Source organism: Martes martes (genome assembly GCF_963455335.1).
Source record: "Martes martes genome assembly, chromosome: 4".
Classification (NCBI taxonomy): Eukaryota; Metazoa; Chordata; class Mammalia; order Carnivora; family Mustelidae; genus Martes; species Martes martes.
Genome location: NC_137891.1, coordinates 136717833 through 136735509, shown reverse-complemented (window position 1 = coordinate 136735509; position 17677 = coordinate 136717833). Strand labels below are relative to the sequence as shown.

Below are 17677 nucleotides of genomic sequence, written 5' to 3'. Positions count from 1 at the left end.
TGCATCCAAGTTGGGACAGATGACCATTAATATACCTGATATAATCTTACCTTGTAGTTAGTATCATTCAGGTTCCAGCAGCATCACACTTGCATGGCTTTTTTTTTTTTTTAAACCTTTTAATACCTGTTGGCTCCTTCCACATCATACTAGTGCTCTAAAGGCATATTTAAATATGCCATATTTTAAATATCCAATACGTAATATTTACACTTTGTATGCAACTCCCTAATGGCACAATAAAACTTTTCTATTTCAGTGCAAAGACCTCTAGCAACTAGAAAAATAAAAAAATCAGAATGAGTACTTAATATTCTCCCTCCAAACCCATACCCTGAAATAAGCCCCAAATATATTTACAACCCTGGAGATTATGTGTCATGCTTACATGTTCAAAGTAAAACTGAGTAAATTAATACTGCACATTTTAAAATCTTTCCTAATTCCACACAGGTCTCCAAAAACTAAACTAAAAAGTAACTAGATTCCAATTATTTCAATGCAAGCTGAAAATGTCTTAATATTAAGTACCAACTCTGGCACTACTCCCATGTAAAAGCATCAAGATAAATCAGCCACCGCTATTATCTAGAGATACGTATTAAAGGATTTTTAGTATTTTATCATGTCATTCAGTATGATTAACCTTCACACTCAATATGTGATTTGCTAAGAGAAATGCCAATTGCCTTGTAGTCCTTGAAATTCTTTTTTTTTTTTTTAATTCATTTTACAAGTTAAAAATTCAACTTTCTAATTTTTGTAGGTTTCATCCCTTCCAAATGTGATCCAATGTCCTGGTTTAACAAAAACCCCACAAAGGCAAAATCTAAATCTAAGGGGGGAAAAAATGAAACGTGATCATTATCTTGGGGTGCACACACGGGTCAGAAAACACATGACGATAAATGGGCTCCTATTTGATTGTTTTCATGACTTTTAAGAAGTGAGCATGAAAATAAAATCTTTATTTTCAGTTATTACCCACCAATAAGAGAAAGTTAGGTTCACAGTTTTAGCTCTTGACACAAAGTGAACTAGGAGGCAAATTTACATCCATCAGATACAACTAATGGACCAACTTTTTAAAGTTCAGGCTATCTTGAAAGCTTGCAACATACCAGATATTGCTGTATTCTCTAGTGACAAAATGCCAGCAATGGCTGACACTAAGTAGAACTTGTGACGTGTTTTTAATAGGAGGTGTTTTCTATATGTTGCTAAAAATCAAGGTTTACATACATGTTACATGTCCAGAAACAAGGTAAGATACTCGAAAGTCTAACCACAATGATTTCGGAGCGTGTATGTTGCAATCTCAAGAGGGGTCAATAGTCCATATGGACTAAATTAATACTTGCCTCTGGGTAGCAGGTATGTTTGTAAATATAAAATTATATTAGACATTAGCACCAGTGCAGAACATGCTCAGCATCATAAGATCCAAACACCAGCACAAAAGTTTATGCATCATTAAAAACCAATTACCTCCTTCCTAAGATGTCAAACTAGCAGGTAACTAGATTAATAAATCTAATCCAAATGAATAACTCTTGTACTGTACAATTTCTCTTTTAGAAGTATACGGGAGAATGAATCAGCTAAATAGGAGATATTTTATGATTTAAGATCTTCAATATTTCAAAACTGGACATTACCATACACAGGTATAAAATACTGAGTTACAGAAGATCTTTGAAACTGTACATGAAAATTCCTTTCCTGTTTACTAATGAATGTGGCATAAGATTAAAAAAAAATCCTAGAAAAATCTGTTTGTTGATAATTCTCCATGTATGTTTTAGTAAGTGGTGATGCCCCCATTCAAGGAACCCATAAACCTAATTTTCTAATGGAGGAAGAGGTAAAAAATACTTATCACTTTATGTGGAACAGTTATCTATCAACTCAAGACCAAACTTAACAGTAATATAGGAAATTCAGAAACAGTAAGATTTTTGGTTTATATTTCATGGACGGTGCTGCTGTTCCAACCTTATAAAGTAAAGCTGTCTGCTTTCCAAATTCCAAAAATTAACATACTCCCCCATCTTACCATACAAACCAGTGCCCTTTGGTTTCTTTAGAAAAAGGAAGGGTTAAAAGGTTGTTGATTATGGAAGAACAATTTTGATTTGGGACCTTCCATACACACATATCATACTGAGTGGCTAGACGCTTATTTTACATAACAGTTTAAATATTATGCAGTAGCCAAATCAACTTGTTCCACCCACCCTTTGGAGGGGGATAAAACCCAACCCCCATAAAACTACTTCACTTGATAGGATGTGTATCAACAATAAGTAGCTTAAACTTCCACCAATAAGGTGTCTAGTCTGGTTTTTAAAATGGGAAAGCCACACATTGTAAAAGTAAATATACTTGAAATTGTGTCAATTATAAATTTGAACCTAATGAACCATGCAGGAGCAAGGGTTAATAAACCAATGTGCTTTGAATTTGTTCAAGTACTGGTATTTCTGTATATAAAGATTTAGCATATATAACAGCTATCATGAGAAGTGAAAAAAGATTTTCCCCAGAAATGAAAATATTAAAACTAAGTTAAAATACATAAAGTAGTATTAGTATTCCACACAGCATAAAATTTGACAAATCAAAGTTTACATGACCCAGCTGACCATGTGTGAAAATGCAAAGCAGGTATTAAAACTGAAATTATGTCCAATATTTAAAACCAGTTTGTAATTGGGAGAACATCTAAATCCTTAATTAAAAAACACAAATGAAGTGAAAGCTTTAAACTGGTACACACTGTTCACACCTATATTTCAAGTTTGGAAATGCATATTTGCAAGCAGCAATACAAAAGTATTCATGAAGAATGCATAATCTCTGAAAATTATGAAAACATCCCTGCTACCAATACATTTCTAAATACAAAACTGACTACCATATTGTTACTTCTGTGTAGCGAGAGAAGTTCATTTTCAAAACAGATAAAATTCAGTCTTTAGGTGTGAATGGTATGAATGACAGTCTTTTTTTTTTTTTTTTTTTTTTTAAATTCTTAAGTCGTTTGGGATCCTTAAGCATGCAAAACCTCAGATGGGAGGGTCCACAAAGGAACCAGGGTTGTCTTATGGCATCCAGTTACGCCAGAGCTGGGAATGCCTCAGGGTCATCTACATCAGGAGCAGAAGCACTTGACTGAAAAAGAAAGAAATCAAAATTAACAATTCTCAAATCTTGGATTTCCATGTCTACATTTATACACATAACTCTAAAATACTAAGTAAAAATGTGTCAAAGCTTTACTGTTACGGATAAGAACGGGACTATAATTATTTGCAACAAGCCTTGTCCTGAGTGTCTATCAAGACCTATTCCTTAATAACATGGGTTTAGTTTTCTAATAAATCACATAAAGAGATCCACATGGGATATATACATGATTCTTTGTTTACTATTTTATTCTCCTCAGTTGCTAAATAAGAATGGCCTCAATTTGAAAGCAGGCTAAGAAATCTATTACATGATTCACTCATCAATAGGGACCCAACTCCTACTTACAGTCAAAGAGTAACAGCAAAAACATACTTAAAGATCTACATACACAACGACCCTTTAAAAAACCTGATGTTCAGAGGAAGAAAAAGAAGTCAGCACCCCATTATTATTGGCAACCATAAAATCTATATTCAGCTACCACTATAATCAAACACTGACAGACTCAATCAAGCAGGTAGGTTCCCAATTTGCATCATCAGGTGTTGACAATTCAGGAGAACATCACTGTTTCCTAGCCAGACCACAAGAGACAATGAATTAACCTAACCCAGAAGTTACTGCTAACACTTTAAAAGTATCTAGTCCTTAACAGTATGTACTTCGGTATCAAATAGATCGAGTTCAAATTTATCAATTACTAGGGCTTCTATAAAAATATTTAAGAACCAAGGTATTAAATTATAAAAGTAGAACAAAAATGAACCCCAGCTCTCACACTGTAGTTAAAAAAAATTTTTTTTAATCAAGAAAAAATACATGCCTATAATCATCCAGTTAGTGTCACACAATTATGGACACAAATGCTATCCTGAGACTAAAAGAGCAGGAGAGTCGAGGCAAAGGAAGTAGTTGGAATTTCAAGTAGACCTCAGCCAAAGGCAAAAGTTAACTTGGTTCCCTATACCTCAATTTCCTCTTCTAAAAAATGGAGATGTCAATGTAGTAACAATTATTAAATGTCACAGTACACAAAATACCTAGCACAGTACCAAGACCAGCACCTAGTAAGTACTCAATAAACACCTGTAAATACTCAATAAACAGTGATAGTGTAACTTTACTAGAGCACTATTCAATTAAGTGCCTTAAGCAAAAATATAGCCTAAAATGTATTTTCTTCAAGGTACTTTTCTTCCTTTCCCTTTTAATCCTATCCCCCAAAAGATCTAGGGCACTCATTTACCAAAAGAGGTCCTCGAATTACTCTAAAAAGTGAAAGAATTCTTAAAATTACCTTGTCAGTTCTGCTGCCACGGTTTGGACGTCCACCACGCCCACGGCCACCTCGTCCTCCCCTGCCACCACGTCCTGGGCGGCCAAGGTCTCCAAAATTGATCTCCAGCTGAGACGTTATATCATTTGCTGGCTTCCGGAAATGATGGTCCATAACTGAATCTTCAGCATGAGCCTAAGAATTTAAGAGCAAGCCATGGGGGGATTAATAGGAAAGCAACACTGCAAATTTCTAAATAATTAACTTTCTCTTAAAAAGCCTAGAAATCTAATCTGCACTTCATGTGAACAAATATATCAACAAATGATAATTTTAAAAATGCCAATGCCACTACAGTTAATATGTAAGGCTTAGGGATCAGCTATAGTCATCTTAGAGGAAGAACCCCTTGACTTTTAACTTTATAAACTACAGTTGATACTGGTTAAGTCTTAAATAAAGGTATAAAATCAAACAACACAAGTGGCTGGGCCCCATTTGAAACCTACTGAATCATAATCTTTAAAAGTGAATTCTGGAAAGTACATTTTAAATATGTCCCTCAGGTAGATTCCAGTATGAAGCCCTGATGAAGACTTACAGATAGATGGAATGGGAGGTCTCTACTGATGATTAATACTGAATCACTTTCTTTTTTCTTTAAATACTGAATCACTTTTTAAGTTATAAAGAAAACTCACTCTGTACTCTTCCCAAGTATTACTTGGGAAAATCAGGTATAAACTTCTCAGAATGCTTTTCTGTTCACGTACAACTACTGTGTTCTTTCCTATAAACTGGAAAATGACAGACTCAAGTAAAATGTAACTTGATATCAGGGACCCCTGAAAAGCCAACCACAAAAAATGCAAGTCTTAAATATAGACAGGTAACCTTAAAGTCAACATGTCTGTGAAATCCAGATCCTCCTTTGTATTTATATATAAGGTATACCACCCACTCTGTAAAAAAAAACAAAAAACAAAAACCAAAGCCAGACAATTTACACAGCTGAGTTCTTAATTTCCTCCTGTACGTTTGGGATGAATAGGTTTTAAAATCTTCTAATTGATAACTTTTCTTACACTACTTTAAAGTATGTTTTAGTTTTTCTAAATACAGGTATAATCCTTTTCTGAAGGAACGATAAACATTTTGTTCCTTCTAAATCTTCTAACACTACATCTGTTAATAACTATCCCTTAAAGTACCAATAAATTTTGTATTTATATCTATGTTTTTACCCCTTTAATCATCTACTATCCAAACTAATTGTCATTCCTCAGTGCTAGGCAACTTAATTTAAAGGCAGTAAAAGATGGTTCTTAAGATAGCAATTTAAAATTAATGTTTAAATGTAAATCCAAAAAACCACTAGCAAATCAAAATCAATTATATATACTAATTGTTTAATTTTTAAACATTTGCTATTGCAAGGCAACAGTATCAATTCATTAATTAAAAGTGTTTTATAAGTTTATAGAGCACAGAAGCAAAAAAGCCTAGTTGATATACTGCTGAAACACCTCAAAGTTTTTACTACAGTAATACAGAGGACATTTGGATGTTCAGGGAACATCTCTTTAAGGCAGCAAATAAATGTGCATAGTTTTTGCTTTTTCTTCTAGAGCAGTGAAATGATAATCAGGAAATAAGAGCTCTAGCTTCAGCCCTGTCAATTAACACCGTAATTCAATTTTCCATTTCTAAAGTTTCTTATTTTCCCTAAATACTATTGTTTTGAGGATTAGGATACGTAAAAGAAAAGAGCCCTTAAATATACAACAAACTTGAAGACCTACACAAAGACCAGACCATATACGCCGGTAAGGTCAGATCCGAACAGGTAGCCAACATCACAAAGGCTACATGAATCCACACAAAAAGTGGCTCGATAACAAAATTATCCCAGTTTCAGTTATTCTCAACCACTTTCTCAACCACTTTCTCAGTTTCAGTTATTCTCAACCACTTTTAATTTCCAAAGATTCCTAATTCTATATATATATCATCTTACATAATAATTATTTCTGAAAAGCTCAATGTAAAACTGTGACTATCTAACCTGATTTTTACAAACTGCATAAAGAGACTTCAGGGTAACTAATGAATTATGTAAAATATATCAGTACTTTGTGCAGTGTCTTGTTCTGTCAAGACCCCAAAAAAGTTACAAATAATTCTATCAAAGGTACCTAAGTAAATCTTTCCCATATTAAGCAGTTTAATCATCAGTACAAATTAACAATCTCCCCAGATGAACTTGCATGGTTTCTTTAATCAGGAATACTTGATACCCAGATACACAACTTTATCTGAAAGAATTACAAAAAAAATAAGCAAAAGCATTCAAATGAAGCCAAATATTTTTTCCCCGCAGGACCTGGCCCTTAAGACAATGTCCCCATTTATATTATTTTATGGAGTCAAAGCTGTTTCAACCTTGATTTTATTTCAAAATGTCCCAAGTTTGTTTCACAGATATTTAAGGAAATTAAAATGCAGTATCTCACTGAATCTTATTACAGGTTGCCTTAATTTCAATTTAACTTTATGATTAAAATCTCATACTTGCACAAGCCCTAAATGATGTAGCAGTGAGCCATTCCTCTAACTACCTGCCCAAGGGACTGTTACCAAATCAAAAACCACAAACATGTCTTTCTCAAATATTTCATTAGTAAATTAATCTGCTGGTTCTTGTAAGACATCAGCCCTCAGAAAGGATAGCATCATTTATTGGAGTCTTGATCATTATAAAATGACAAAGTTTGAAAAACTGAACATTGATGAAGCCATGAAGGTTTGGTTAAACCACACGAAAATGCTAACCTTTCAACTGATTCAAAGGCGGGACTTTTTAAAATATCATCATGAAAAGACCTACCTTATTTCAAAAACACTAGTAATTGTATTATATACAACAGACTGCTTTCTAGAAATCCACCACATTAAATACATTATGGATTGACTGAAAGACTATCTTTCTTGAAATATATGGTAACACAGTCTATTTTCCTTTTTGAACAATTTATCTACCCCCAAGGATCTTATATAAAGTTTTTATTTTTTATAAAGATTAACCATGTGATATTTTAAAACAAGTATTATAAATACAATTCAATACACATCTGAGCATTTCCAAACACCACAAAACTTAATTTTACCTCTTCACTCTTTGACTTATGAAGAACAAATCCCTTCTTCCATTGCCCATCAGCACCTTCATTTGGTTTTCGGATATTAAATTCTACTTTTGCCCGGTCCTTATTTTGAATAGCTTTCCACTCATCCAAAGTCATTTCTTTTGGACCCTCTTCCTTTACTTCTTCAACTTCGTTCTCCCTGTGAAAACATACTTGTTTTATAGTTGGTAAGGGGCTGATAAAATCATAACTTATGATTATAAGAAGAAGTTAATTTTGGCTTGTTGGTAATCTTTAGAGATTATCCAAGGACAGGAGGATACCATTCTTCTGTCCTCCGATTGTTAACACATAATTTGGTGGAGGACAGGAATTCCGTGCTTATTCAATTAGTGAAAGCATGGGTAACAGAAATACACAACTCAACTTCATAAACTATGAAATCAACTATCAGTAATAACAACCTTGAACTGTCTTTATCCAAAATACACATTTCTTAAAACTATACTGCTTTAAAACTGTGTTCTTGGGGCACCTGGGTCATGATCCTAGCATCCTGGTATCAAGCCCCCTAACGGGCTCCCTGCTCAGCGGGGAACCTGCTTCTCCTTCTCCAGCTTATGCTTGTGTTCCCTCTGCCACTCTCTCCATCATAAAAATAAGGAAATAAATAAATAAAGACCGTACCCTTATGTGATTAAAATATTTGACCTAGCTTCTCTTAAAACACACTTTTAATTTCTATAATTTCCCACAATATAGGACTTATAACAAAAATAGAGGCAGTCATCTAGGACGCCCGTGAACAACCAAAATTCATACTCTAGAATATAAAAGAACTGTTCTTTCTCCTTTATCAACTAACACTTAATGGCAAACAATTTTAAAAGCAAAGTTCCCATAAATCCAAAATCGTGTATACTCCAAACTTTCAAACCAGCCTGCATATGGGAAGGAGACTGTGGTTTTATAAGTATTGGAACCCTCCACAAAACAGTTTCAATACTTAATACTAAATTGGTTATTTCCAAATAAGATTCTCAAGATATAACTGTTACATACTATTCTTTTCCCTTTTTATAAAAACAAAGCATGGGCCTAGGAATCTATTATTTTATTCTAATCTCAACATGCAATGGTCACCAAACAAGTTGTTTGCTATTTTGGGAGCCCTGCTTCCTTCCAAAGATAGCAGGTGATTCAGTTAGCCTTAGAGCTCAAATATCTCTCTCCCATGCTACTCCTGTTTGACAAATCTTATCTTAAAACTGTCTATACCATGTTTACATTTAATTAATGAGATCTTGGCTATCAATATCGAGTCCAACTCTGTCACTTTACAAATGAGAAAACTAAGGATCAAGAAAAGGTCCTAGTTATTCCCAAGTCATGACACAGCCAAGAATAGAACTTGGCATACTTTTACCATGTCATGAAACCACAATACCTACACCTTCAAAGGTTCTAAGGATCAAATGAACAAAATAGAAGTTCTGGGAACTACATATTAAGGGAATTAATCAAAGTTCAGCCTGTACTTCTTAAATTTATACTTCCACATGCAAGAGATAATGCTATATTCAGATTCTCTCTCCTCTAGAGTAAGACCAGAAACTGCTCTAGTGTCATTATCTCAATCTTCTTTAGGCCAAATATCCACAATTTCATTCCTGGGTCCTGTCAATACATCATTTCTTCCGATAAACTTATAATCTTTGCAAATCACTCTTAAGGTGATCTAAATATAGGCTCTTTATTAAAGGAACAGTTGTGTTAGACGTTGTGAAGTACTCCTGTTACATTAAGGTTCATTTTAGTCGCCCACCATAATTTCATTGTTTACCATTCAAAATTATAATTTCATATTACCCCAAGTTCAACATCACTTAATACCATGTGTTTTTATTTACTCTAACTGTAAATCAATTATCATTCCTTCTTCCAACAAACCTATGGAATATGATAGAATTACCAACAGTGGTTCACTGTAGGAGCAAGTCTTGGAGAAAAAGCAGAAAACCACCCGATTTAAATATGCTCTGATTAAGAATTATAAACCCTAAATAATTCCTAGTTAAAAGTTTTTACATCACAATACTACATGACCAGCATGTAACTTCTGCTTGGGCTGATGGATACTAGAGGAAGGCATTAAAGTATTTCTATCTTTACAACTCTTTCATCCCTGAATGAAAACTTCAAAATCAAATCCTATACCTAAAAATTCAGAAAATGAAAAAATTGGATTAAAAAAGCCAGTGAATTAGTAACATATTCTGGCCCTTGCTCTCCTCATACATTTTAAAACATGCCAATAAGGCTATGTTCCAATTCTATGTTGATGGAAAAAGAAAAAAAACTTCAGATGGAGAAAGTGTTTTAAAATGGTCACATTTTCTAGTTTTGGAATAAAATTTATATAGTTAAGAGTCCAAAGTACTTTGAACTATATGTTCTAAATACTACCTCTTCTGTCAATCATTTGGTCTAATTTTTAGAAACCCCCAACTTTAGCTTCCAGTTCCCACCTATTCAATGCCTCTGGATAGACATCATCACCAGGATCATTCATTATAATATTATTAAAAGCCATTCACAACTTCTCTACCAAAGAGCTAAGCAAAATGCAGGACATCTTATTACTATTCTCCATTCTCAGGTTAAATAGTTAATTTTTGCTCTTAAAGTTAACAGATATTACTAAAATGTTTTCCTTATCTTTTCAAAGACAACAATGATAATTTTAATCATTTCTATTTTTCAAACCATTATAGACCAATATAGGAATGTGTAGAGCACTCTTCTGAATAGATACTATTTGAAAAATTGGTGTACAATGCAAGTCTCCTGTTAAAAGCCATCAAATAACAGCATTAGTGCTCGCTTCGGCAACACGTATACAAATAACAGCATTAAACATCTATGTTATTTTCTCGGTAGAAACCCAAATTGCTTCCAATGCTTATGTATAGTGGCATCACCACTATACATAAACCACTTACTTATTTTCAGTGTCTGCAACTGGGTGTTCTTCACCTTCAGGTGTTTCCTCAGTCACATTTGATTGATCCAAGTCACTGCAATTATAAGATATTTGTTTCTGAATGTATTTTGGGGACTCTCTAAGGAAAAAAAGAAAAAGAAAAGCATCTAGGTCCATTTACATGTAGCTTAAGGATTTCTTATACAATTTTAAAAATCTTCACATTCTGAGTCTTTTCTTACTAAATTTACTTCCCAGTAAACCTCTAAGAGAAAATAATTTAAAAATGCACCCTGATCCAAGTTTATAGTTCAAGTACTTTACTCAAAAAGTAGCAGGACAGAGTAGCTTACTTTAAGACAAATCATCACCAGGCTATCAAATTTTTAATGACTACAAGGGTCAATAGCTACAATAGGAACTATTAAAGACACACAGAAAATCAGAATACCCAAATAACTAAAATGTAAAGTTTCAGGAAAAGTTACATAGCTGTATGAAAAGAAAAACTAACATCACATTTATTTAAATATAGAAAAACTGGTCATGTGACATACTGTACTCAAACCTATCCAACAAGCTATTTTAAGGAGTAGCTCTGAGAGCACCTGTTAATGTCCTACAGATAAGTTAAAATATAATAGTTACGGACAAAACTCTAATAAAGTATAAAATCAATCTTATTTAAATATTATTTATTTTAAAAAATCAGAATACCAACGTTAGTTCATCTTTGACAGTTCCCCAGTTGTGAGATCCGCTACCTCCACGTTTATCCTCATGCTTCAGGCCACTGTAATGTGAAAAAGAACTAACAAAACTGAGTTAACATAATACTCTTTAATTCTAGAAATGCAAATTTTGTTATATTAAAGAAGTAGAATCACATGTAAAACTACAATAAAAACCAATATAAGACTTACGATCTATCACTTCCACTATGCCTATCAAATTCACGTTTGCCACGAGAATCAAATCCATCTCCTCGGCCCATTCCACGTCCACGGCCTCCTCGACCTCTTCCAAGACCACCACGGCCTCGGATGGGCCGATCAATAATCGGTCTGCAACAAATAAAAAATATCACATACTTCCAAGGTTTCCAGAAAAAATAAAGGGGGAATGGAATGCATCCAAAGGCTCAAATGTATAATCATATTTCTTGGCTAATAACCCAATGGTTCATTAAATGCGTTTTAGAAAATTCAGAAACAGTCTACTTCGAACCACGTAAAAGGAATCAGAACTGGGAAGCTCCCCCCAAACAGGAAAATTATTTTTGCTTTCTCTAAAAGTTTACTACTAGTGCCTGTACTTTTTTCATGATTATTCATATTATAATCCGGTAAAACCACTACACCTCACCAATACACTTCAAAATTAAAATGAACACATCTAACATGCATAACACATCTAACACGATAATATGAGTAATCTGTTTTGCTACAAACAATTACCCAACAGGACTTTTCTGCTAACATCTGGGGATACCAAGGAAAAGAAACTGTCCATTGATTCAACTGAAGTGTTTCATTACCAGAAATCCAAGACTGAACACTAAAAATTGTTACCAAAATGTTCACAGTAGAACAATGAATACACTTAGGTATTTCTTGAAAAACTGATAAACGTAACCAGCCACACTACCTGGCAAATTACGCCCAATTTATAGATTTGTATTAAGACATGACTCTCTTAAACTGACAAAACATTAAGAGATTTTTAAAAATCTTGCCTATCAACTGAAAATTCTCCTCCTTCACCCTTTTCTTCAAGTGGCTTTTCAAATCGTCGTTCACGAGGTGGTCGCCTTTCTGGTCTCCTATCAATTATTTTCCCTTCACCTTGCAGCTGTTGATCAGGTCTTCTTCCAACACGTCTTATTCCTGAAATGATAAATAACCTGTGTAAACAAAGTATTTTTGCAACACAAAAAAATGAGCAGACTATTGAAGACCAAAAAGAAAAAAAAAGCTGTTTTTTTCAATCCAGTAGCTAGCACTTGCAGCTGAAAAAGGCCAAAACTACGCATCTCTAGAAAGTATAACAAAGTACCTGAGAAATTCCTATTTAAAGACCATAAACTTGTTTCAAACTTCTGTGTAGTTTGCATAATTATGCCTCCCCCACCAAGCAGTCTCTATAACCAACTTGAAAGTTATCTGAGTAACCATCATTCCTCTCAGGTTTCAAGATGCCACAGTCTCTTAATTTAAAATTCTAACTTTTGAGAAATTTGAGTCATGATACATTTTGGCTTTAAAGATACCAAAAGAGATTAACACCAGTAGCCATTCATTAATAATACCCAAGCAAATGAACACACTCACCAAAGAAGGGCCCTCAGAAAAACAGTGAAAACCACTATTTTACATGGTCTGGAGAAAACAGAACTCCAGCAGAGTAAAAAGAGTGATAGTTCTATAAATTGAAAAACTAAAAGGAAAACAAACAGCATTGAGGATTACATCTCCACAGTTTCAAACAACTAATTAACCAGAAAAGAGTACTATTTTCTTGTATTAGTATATGTATTCACATATGTATCCATCCATATCCATACATACAGATTTAAAAAAAAAATACTGCTATGCAACCACCAGGAAATAGTCCAGTTGTTTTATTATAAATGGGGAGCTTTTTTTTTTTTTGCCTTACCAAGTATCTTTGTTTCCAAATCTTTAAACCCCCTCCCCCCAAACACACATACCCCTTTTAAAACAGTATTTAAGAAATAGAAACTTGTGGGGCACCTGGGTGGCTCAGTGGGTTACGGCTCAGGTCATGATCCCAGGGTCCTGGGATGGAGCCCTGCATCCCACTCTCTGCTCAGTGGGGAGCCTGCCTCCTCCTCTCTCTCTGCCTGCCTCTCTGCCTACTTGTGATCTCTGTCTGTCAAATAAATAAATAATCTTAAAAAAACAAAATTAAAAAAAAAAAAGGAAATAGAAACTTGTGGCACTAAGTGATGGCTGAAGCATTTAGTGATTTCCCCCTGTATTACTTTTTTCCTGTTAGTGTCTGAGGGCCACAAAGGCAACCAGTATACATTACTGGCCTCAAGGATAAATAGATAAATTCATGACTGGAAAATTTCAGGTATGCTCTAACTCCCAAACCATAATTTCTGACAAAGAAAAAAAAAAAGTTAGGAATTAGTTTTATAACAAGATCTTAGGCTGATTCACTGGTTCTAAGAAAGTGACCACCATCAGGATGCATCCCATCATTCAACTGCTTATAACTAAAGTCAAATAATAAATATCAAACTCTTAAATGAAATTTTAAGGTCCATTCCACATAAACTCTCAGGACAGACCATAAATGTTAGATCTTAAGGCATCTTAAACAAATGTTGTCACAGGTATAGTGTACTGGGGTGGAGCTATGGAACCAGTTCTTATAATCGTAATATCCAAGCCAAACACACCCGAATGAACAATGGCTTCCTTCCCCACCCAATATCCACTATTATGCTTAGAAAACATAAAAAATTTACTAAATAAATTCACCCAATGGCTGACATTTAGAAATTCAAGCTTCTCTTAATCTATTTACCTGTACTTGCAAACTTCACTTGATTTTCAGTAGAGTCCAGGCTTTGAATAAAAAAATTTAAAAACATCTCAGGCTACACTATTAGTGATGTTCTGCAGTGTCAGTTCTCAGATTCTTCAAGTGGACAAAACACAAGACACAAAACTCCTATATTACTAAAAACATGTCTCTAAGGTATGTCTAGTATCTACCAGCACCTATATCCAAAGGCATAAAACACATAATCAGGTAGCAATTCTTCCCACTACACGAGGTAGGAAGACTTTTCAAAGGTCTGTCAGTCTCCAATACCCAAAACATCAACCGACATGTAGCAGGATCTAAAAACAAAATCTTTTTCACTCAACATTTTTCCTGTATTTATAAGCTTATGTTTTATGCAATTTAAGGTTAAGAATACTATGAATTGCTGATCTAAGGAAGATGGTGATAGCTAATATGTAAGTCTTCCCAAGGAAAGAGTACTGAATGGTAAACTCTGTCCTGGTTATAAATTTATGAAGTAATTCCCCATCACTGAAACTTAAAATACTAGGTTCCAGGTCAAAAGCTTACCTCCTTAAAGCTGGGCTTTATGATCAAAACAACTGAGGGGTTTAAACCAGTCTTCACAGTTTAAGCATTCAAAATGGGTGAAACACATCTACCTGGTACACTTTAGATGTATACATTAGACTCAATTTTTTCATGCACTTTTTTTGGATTAGTGAGATCAAGGAGATAAACCTGAACAAAAACAATAATACAGGCCTGTGTTCCTTAAGGCAGAAATTAAGTAATTATTCAACTGTGCTACAGGTTGCTTTAAAACCTAGATGACTGAATTGATATTTGGTCTAAACGATGTATAAAAGGCTTTCCAACACTCCCAAGTTGTGCTTCTCCCCAACCTGTAATTCTAACACAAGAACACTTGTTTTATTCACCACATAGGTTTTCATTCCAAGCATTACAGCAGCTCTGTATTTAAAAAAAAAAAAAAAAAAAATCCTAAGCCAAAACCGAACACAATTGCTGTGATTTTTATAGTTGAATGCTGCGGGATTCAACTAAAACTAATGAGAAACAAGTTTCTTTCAGGAGCACGTGCCAGTAAAGGGTAATTCCAACTTTCAACATGAAAAGGCAACTTTAAAGATCCATAACTTAAGTCCTACACCTACATGCTACTGATCACATACACTTTTTATCCTCAACTGTTTTGCTTTTTCATCCACCAGAAAAGATAAAACAGAAATAAGAAAATGCAAAAATCAACCTCAAGACAATCCTGTGAAGTTTACAGTGACCTCTGGTAGCAACTATTACCCGCCAATGAATCCTGACCATGCTTCACGCACATGTGGAGAAAAAGTTAGTCTCGAAAGAGGTCTGCTATGGCTAAAGTTGTGACAGCCTCTGCACTCAATTCACCACGAGGCCCAAGCTGGGCCACCATACGAAATATTGAGTGCGGAGGGGAGGGAGCGGGGGAGATGTCGGGAGAGAGGACGGGCCTCAGGATTTCCTGCAAACACCAGTCTTCGTTCAGAATTCCCGCTTCTGCTTACTACAGTGTAACCAAATTTCTCTTTTCAAAAGGTTAATTCACTCCAGCAAGTTGGTAGTTTTTAATAGTTGGGAAGGGATGTGGGGGGGCTCAATAAGGCACATGTGGCATCTGAAACAGTAGCTCACTCCACAGAACCCAGAACTAGCTCAGGTGCAAACTCCGACCCCCAGCTTTTCACTTGGGTACTCCGCGCCATCGTGGGACAAGATGGCAGGGAAGAAGCCAACCGCACCTCAAAGCAGCACGCCGAGGGAGAGCTCTGAGCAGGAAGAAGCTCTGGACCCCACGCTTCCCCGTAACTACAAAAGCTTCACTAAGTAGCCAGCTTCCCCGAACCTCGATCCATGCGCTTGCCCGCCACGGAATCCGGCGGGAAGGCAACAATCTCCCAGGATCACGAACACGCTCAAGCAGCAGCTTATCTCTGGAACACGCTCCCCCCTCTGAGGAACTGAGGCGGGAAGGGGGTGGCTCCAGGATCCTTGCAGGTGGTTTCAACTCGGGGCTACCACGCTCCCAGCACCTTCGCGGGACCTAGCTTGTGTGGTGTGGGGGAAAACCTGAGGAAATCGGCGGCAAAGTCTCCCGCGAACCCTCGGAACTCCAGAAGCAAGTGATAGCCTTAAGTCCCCTCGCTCCTTCTCTCCATCCCGGGTCTCCCCCACCTTCTACCACAGCTTTACCTTCTTTCTTAAGCGCCACGGGCGGCTGCGTCTCCTCTTTCTTGTCAACCACGCCAACGCTGGGGGGCAGCGGGTTCTTGCGGTCTTTCTGGGACTCTTTACGCAGCTGTTTGCCTGCCGCGTTGGAGTTGGTCTGGGCTGCGGCCTGAGCTGCGCTCTTGGCCCCAGGGCCCCCAACGCCGCCCCCGCCGGCTTCTTTTTTCTTGTTCTCTGCTGCCTTCAACACCTCAAAGGGGTCCGATTCGTCGTCAAATAACTGGTCGAATCGGTTGGTGACCACGCAGCCGAAGCCTTCCTGTAAGTGCCCAGGCATGATGGTGGCTCGGCGGCGCGTTCCTCCACGGATTGCAGCGGGCCGCGCCGAGCCAAGAGCGCCTGCTTCAGCTCTTCCCACAAGATGGCCGGGCCGAGAGAGGGGGGCCGTCTTCTCTTCCGGCGCCAGGCGCACATCCGGGAGCGGCCGGCGCCGCACGGCACTATGGGGTATGTAGGCCAGAGTAGCTTCTCCTGAGGCGGCTTCCGGCACCAAGACTACAATTCCCAGAATACATGGCGTGACAACTCTTCGCGCGCGCCTAAGAGGCGGGACCTCACGGAGGGCGTGGAGCATGCGAGCTGAGGGCGGGGAAGCGCGATGGTGGGCGGAGTCCTGCCACCTGCTCTTGCCACCCTTAAACTCTCTGGATCTCACGCTAAGCTGAAAACAGGAGAACGTGACCGCGTATTTCGCTCGCGAAAGTGTTCTGTCTTTAGTTTTATTCTCCCCGCCTCCATCCCTGCACTAACTTTCCCCACTTCCCCGGGAAGGTCAAGGTGACTCTAGATTTTACAAGAGGGGACTCGCAAACTTCCAGGGCTGGAGGGCCTCCCGAAGGCGGGTCCCGATCCGTTCCATGTCCCTAGCTGCCCAGGTGCTGGAGTAGCCCTCTTGCACCGCCAATAACGAATCGAGACTCTAGTGTTTAATGTGAGGAGGAATACGCTTTCTCTCGCGGTGACACGAACTCGGTTAGCAGAATTAATCAAAAAGACAAGTTGAACTGTCGCAGGGGAGTAAGGCGCGCCTTTCCTGAGTGTTGCGATGGGTGCTTTAATTGCTGTTAACTCCTAATAGTGCAGCACTAGCTAGACACTGGGCAAGCCACGAAAGGCAGTGTTTGTGGGAACATTTTCTGAACTCAATCCAACTGTCCATTAGTGTCCGGCAAGCTGAGGATTAGGTGTTAGTAAAATGTGCTCAAGACACAACATTTTAAAGTATCCGACTGTGCATGGTGCTGAGAGATG

The 17677-nt window shown here is 36.9% G+C and overlaps 1 protein-coding gene across 4 annotated transcripts; it reads right to left on the bottom strand.

The window, feature by feature from the left end:
- Positions 1-947: 947 nt before the first annotated feature.
- SERBP1 (SERPINE1 mRNA binding protein 1) lies at positions 948-16935 on the bottom strand. Of its 4 annotated transcripts, none has more exons than XM_080801962.1 (8): positions 16391-16935; positions 12333-12483; positions 11521-11661; positions 11319-11390; positions 10617-10691; positions 7636-7813; positions 4490-4663; positions 948-3174 (listed from the first exon to the last, which is right to left on the bottom strand). In XM_080801962.1, the coding sequence occupies exons 1-8, from the start codon at positions 16701-16703 to the stop codon at positions 3118-3120; spliced, it is 1161 nt and encodes a 386-aa protein (XP_080658088.1). In that variant the 5' UTR covers positions 16704-16935; the 3' UTR covers positions 948-3117. The 4 variants fall into 4 exon arrangements, with proteins under 4 accessions (XP_080658088.1, XP_080658085.1, XP_080658087.1 ...); XM_080801959.1 differs by having other exon boundaries at positions 10617-10736; positions 11319-11408; positions 16391-16864; XM_080801961.1 differs by having other exon boundaries at positions 11319-11408; positions 16391-16830.
- Between the last annotated feature and the right edge of the window lie 742 nt (positions 16936-17677).